The sequence below is a fragment of the Nanorana parkeri genome, unplaced genomic scaffold, assembly GCF_000935625.1.
Source record: "Nanorana parkeri isolate BGI_ZX_2015 unplaced genomic scaffold, ASM93562v1 scaffold2831, whole genome shotgun sequence".
NCBI lineage: Eukaryota > Metazoa > Chordata > Amphibia > Anura > Dicroglossidae > Nanorana > Nanorana parkeri.
This window is the reverse complement of record NW_017309099.1, coordinates 70338-73802: the sequence shown is the minus strand read 5'-3', so window position 1 is coordinate 73802 and position 3465 is coordinate 70338. Positions and strand designations below refer to the sequence as shown.

At 42.8% G+C, this 3465-nt stretch overlaps 1 protein-coding gene across 2 annotated transcripts in view; it reads right to left on the bottom strand.

Moving 5' to 3' along the window:
* The window catches only part of CRKL (CRK like proto-oncogene, adaptor protein), a 9557-nt gene that overhangs the window by 2891 nt on the left and 3201 nt on the right, over positions 1-3465 (bottom strand). For both annotated transcript variants that reach the window (XM_018574232.1, XM_018574233.1), the window contains exon 2: positions 2679-3138. In XM_018574232.1, the coding sequence (XP_018429734.1) occupies positions 2679-3138 (460 nt within the window). The remainder of the gene's footprint in view (positions 1-2678; positions 3139-3465) is intronic.

The following is a 3465-nucleotide window of genomic DNA, read 5'->3' as shown; positions in this document are numbered from 1 at the left end:
AAAATTCCATGCACACCTCAGTCCCACCTGAACACACACACACACACACACACACACACACACACACACACACACACACACACTCTTCCTCTGAGTCAAACCTTTACCATGTGTCATTTCCTCATCTCACATTCTCCCTGCTGACTTCATGCCAAGCTGCTCTGTCTGATAACACAATGTAAGCGCTCTTCTTGGCTCAACACTTACACAGCCCGAGCATGTGTTAATTGGAATAAAAGAGGCGAATACAGAATTCATAGAACAGCCATTTTTATAGCAAAGATGTAATAACCTAATTTTATGTAAACCTGTGAAGCCTGAGTGGGTCACGAAAAAGGAAATACAGGAGGTTCCCCTCAGTAAAAATAAATGTTTTACATGATCAGTAGATTGAGAGAGACAGCGCTTCAAATCTTCAACTTGTCTATAAAAATCAAGCTTGTTCCTACACCTTTCCTATGGGTCAATGACACCCCCAATCACAACAGGGGTGGAATAATCAATATGGAATTCCAGAGTCAGTCTGCCTAAACCAGGAGACAGCAGAAAAGTGACCATTTCTGTACCGCTTTGGGTGACTGTATATCTACATCAGGGTTTCCCAACATTTTATCAGTCATGGCACCCTTAAAAAATATGTAAAATCTCAGGGGACTACCGTCTAAAATGTAAAAGCCATAAATATTTTTTTAAATGACGTAGTCCCTTAAAAACTCCATACAAGACCCAGGGTAAGGGGCCAGGAATGGTTAAGGGGGAACCTCAAGCAAAAATGCCAAAAAAGTAAGTTCACATTCTGCTTCACATCAAAATCCCCCAGCATCAGAGTTCCCCTTTACATCAAGAGCCCACCTTCTTATTAGGAGCCCCTCTATACATTGCAGTCCCCCTTTTTCACATCAGGAGCATTCTCCTCATTGGAGGCATAACAATGTGAAAAGTTTAAGACACCCAAGGAAGCCAGAGCGCCACGACACCCAGGTTGAGAAAGGCTGTTCTAGATCTACTGTCGCTTTTTCCATGATATATTCAGTCTGAATTGCCGGGGTTTATGATGGATTTACTACGTTTATGCAAAGAATACATTTATAGCAACAGAATTTCACAATCTTACACAAATGAATGCTGCAATGAAGATCCAGGTACAGCAGCAATGAGTCAAAGCTGACCTGGTGTCATATCATATAACAATATTTAGGATGATGAACTCAATCAGGACAACCATTGATATTTTACAACATATCTCATTATGTAGGCTTAGATGTACCAACTGGCATACAGAACGTGCCTTTAATTTCAAAGACTACATGGCTCTGATGTTTATTTCTACTTCTGCATACAGAAGAGATGATGTGTTCTGAATGTAGTATCCAAAAACCAGAACTCACACAGTTACTGAAAATATATCAGGCCTGTCAAACAAACTTGCTGGGATTTCAAGTGCTCGGAACACAACGACCTACTTGTTAACCTTGTGAAGTGTGTCAATTTGCCAAGAAACAACCTAATTAGAAAAACAACCCAGAGAGACTCAGTGATAATGTTCTACTAATTAACACTTGAGAAATTGAGCCCAGTACAGACCTACTTAAAGTTATGTATATAAATGAGAATACAGTGCCTGCAACTTTCGTACTACATACTAGAACATTTTACTTTTTTTTCTCATCACAAAATGTGTAAATATTTTGCCCATCAGTTTACAGACACCATGACTATGGAAAATGATATTTAAAACACAAAATGAACACAAAAGACAAGCTGTGTCCTACACAAATAAAAGTGCATCTATAGAAGGGTAAAAACCATTCGCAGACTCAGAATACTGGCACCTTGCACCACCTCCAAGCATGATTAGATGATTTCATGAGAGTTTCTGTACCTCTAGAATCCATAGTGCTCTAATGCAAACAAGGAACAGACTTCTTATGGATATGCAGTGGCCAGCCCCTAGCTGCTCGCTCACACTCTACAAAGTGCGACAGGCTGCCTGTAGTTCAGGCTGGACTACAATGTAAGAAAAGATATGGTCACTGTTTGCATTCTAGAGCAAATAGGATAATGACGCATGCAGACTTACCACGAGGTGCCTGCATTATAATCCACATCTGGTTTACTCTCCTCATCAGGCCTACAAGTTTGCATTCACTTGATCAATCGTTACACTAACTGTGGGACATGCACAACAATAAAGTCTGAGACTTAGAAGCACTCATTATTACTATCTCATGTATCCTTACAAGACCTGATAGTCTCCTGATCCTCACAAGTCTGTTTTAACCAACCAAACCTTTCAAGGGAACCTGCTAGGGTGACCTATCCAGCACATCCAAGTCCCCTAACCAGCACTGAAGTCTGCTAGTGTCTCAGTTCCAGGGTAGAGCACTCTTCTGCAGCTCTCCCACAGTGCCAAACATCCCCTGGAACTAGCACAAGTTCTAGGATGCAGGCAATGGCAGCCTGCAACACTGGGTGAGACAGCTGTGGCAGTTTTCTTTATCTTTAAGATATATGAAAGTGGCGCCAACCTACAAATCAATTGATTGAATAATAGTTCTTGCAAAAGACGCAACAAATGGACTCGGCAAGTAAGATATTGTATAGAAAGATAGCCGCATCAATGAATTCTTCATATCTTTCATAGGAACTGTAAGCTTACTCTATGCACAGCAACTTACCTCTAATGCAAGAGCAGTTTTATCATAAGCACATGGCACTCGTTTCTGAATAGCTTTAGCATAGACAGGTCCATTCTGGGTAGATGGTAGTGGAGTGATAGCAGGAGGAGTGCCAGAGGTAGGCAGCGGGCTGGGAGTCTGCGGCTGAGCGTAGGCATGTGCGGGCTCTGGTATACCATAGCTGTTTGAATTCCTGTTCCCCATTTTGCCATGAAGTGGTAGACGGGCTAGCTTCTCGACATAGGGTACGGGGATCATACCAACGCGACCGTCTTTGTTCCGGGCACTCCACCATTGTTCCTCTGGCTTTTCAACAATTACTAAAATTTCTCCTTTTTTAAAAGGAAGGTCCTCGGCATCATTCCCGGGGAAGTCATATAGAGTTCGTACATATTCCAAGTTTTCTTCTGATGCTACAACAATGGGTGCTGATCCTGCACTGACAGGTGGGCTTGGGTACCTTCAGAAAGAAGAGAAGAACATGTTTAAAGAAAAGTCACAGCTTAAATGCAGAACCCTAAAGAACTATACTTGAGAGAATTATGGGGTAAGTGTTTTTCCCCATAGTTCTCTTAGGGGTCACGGGAGGACATATACTAACCTCCTCCCGTGACCCAAAGCTCAGTATATCGCGGGCTATAGCTCGCAGTATACGGAGACCGCCGCAGCCGGGACAGATCCCGACAATACCGTCGAGATCCACCCAGCTGCTTGAGTGACAGCTGACAGAGCCAGCTCTATGCCCGCCCCCTCCCCGTCCGTTTCTCCACTCAGCGTTTGGGAGGAT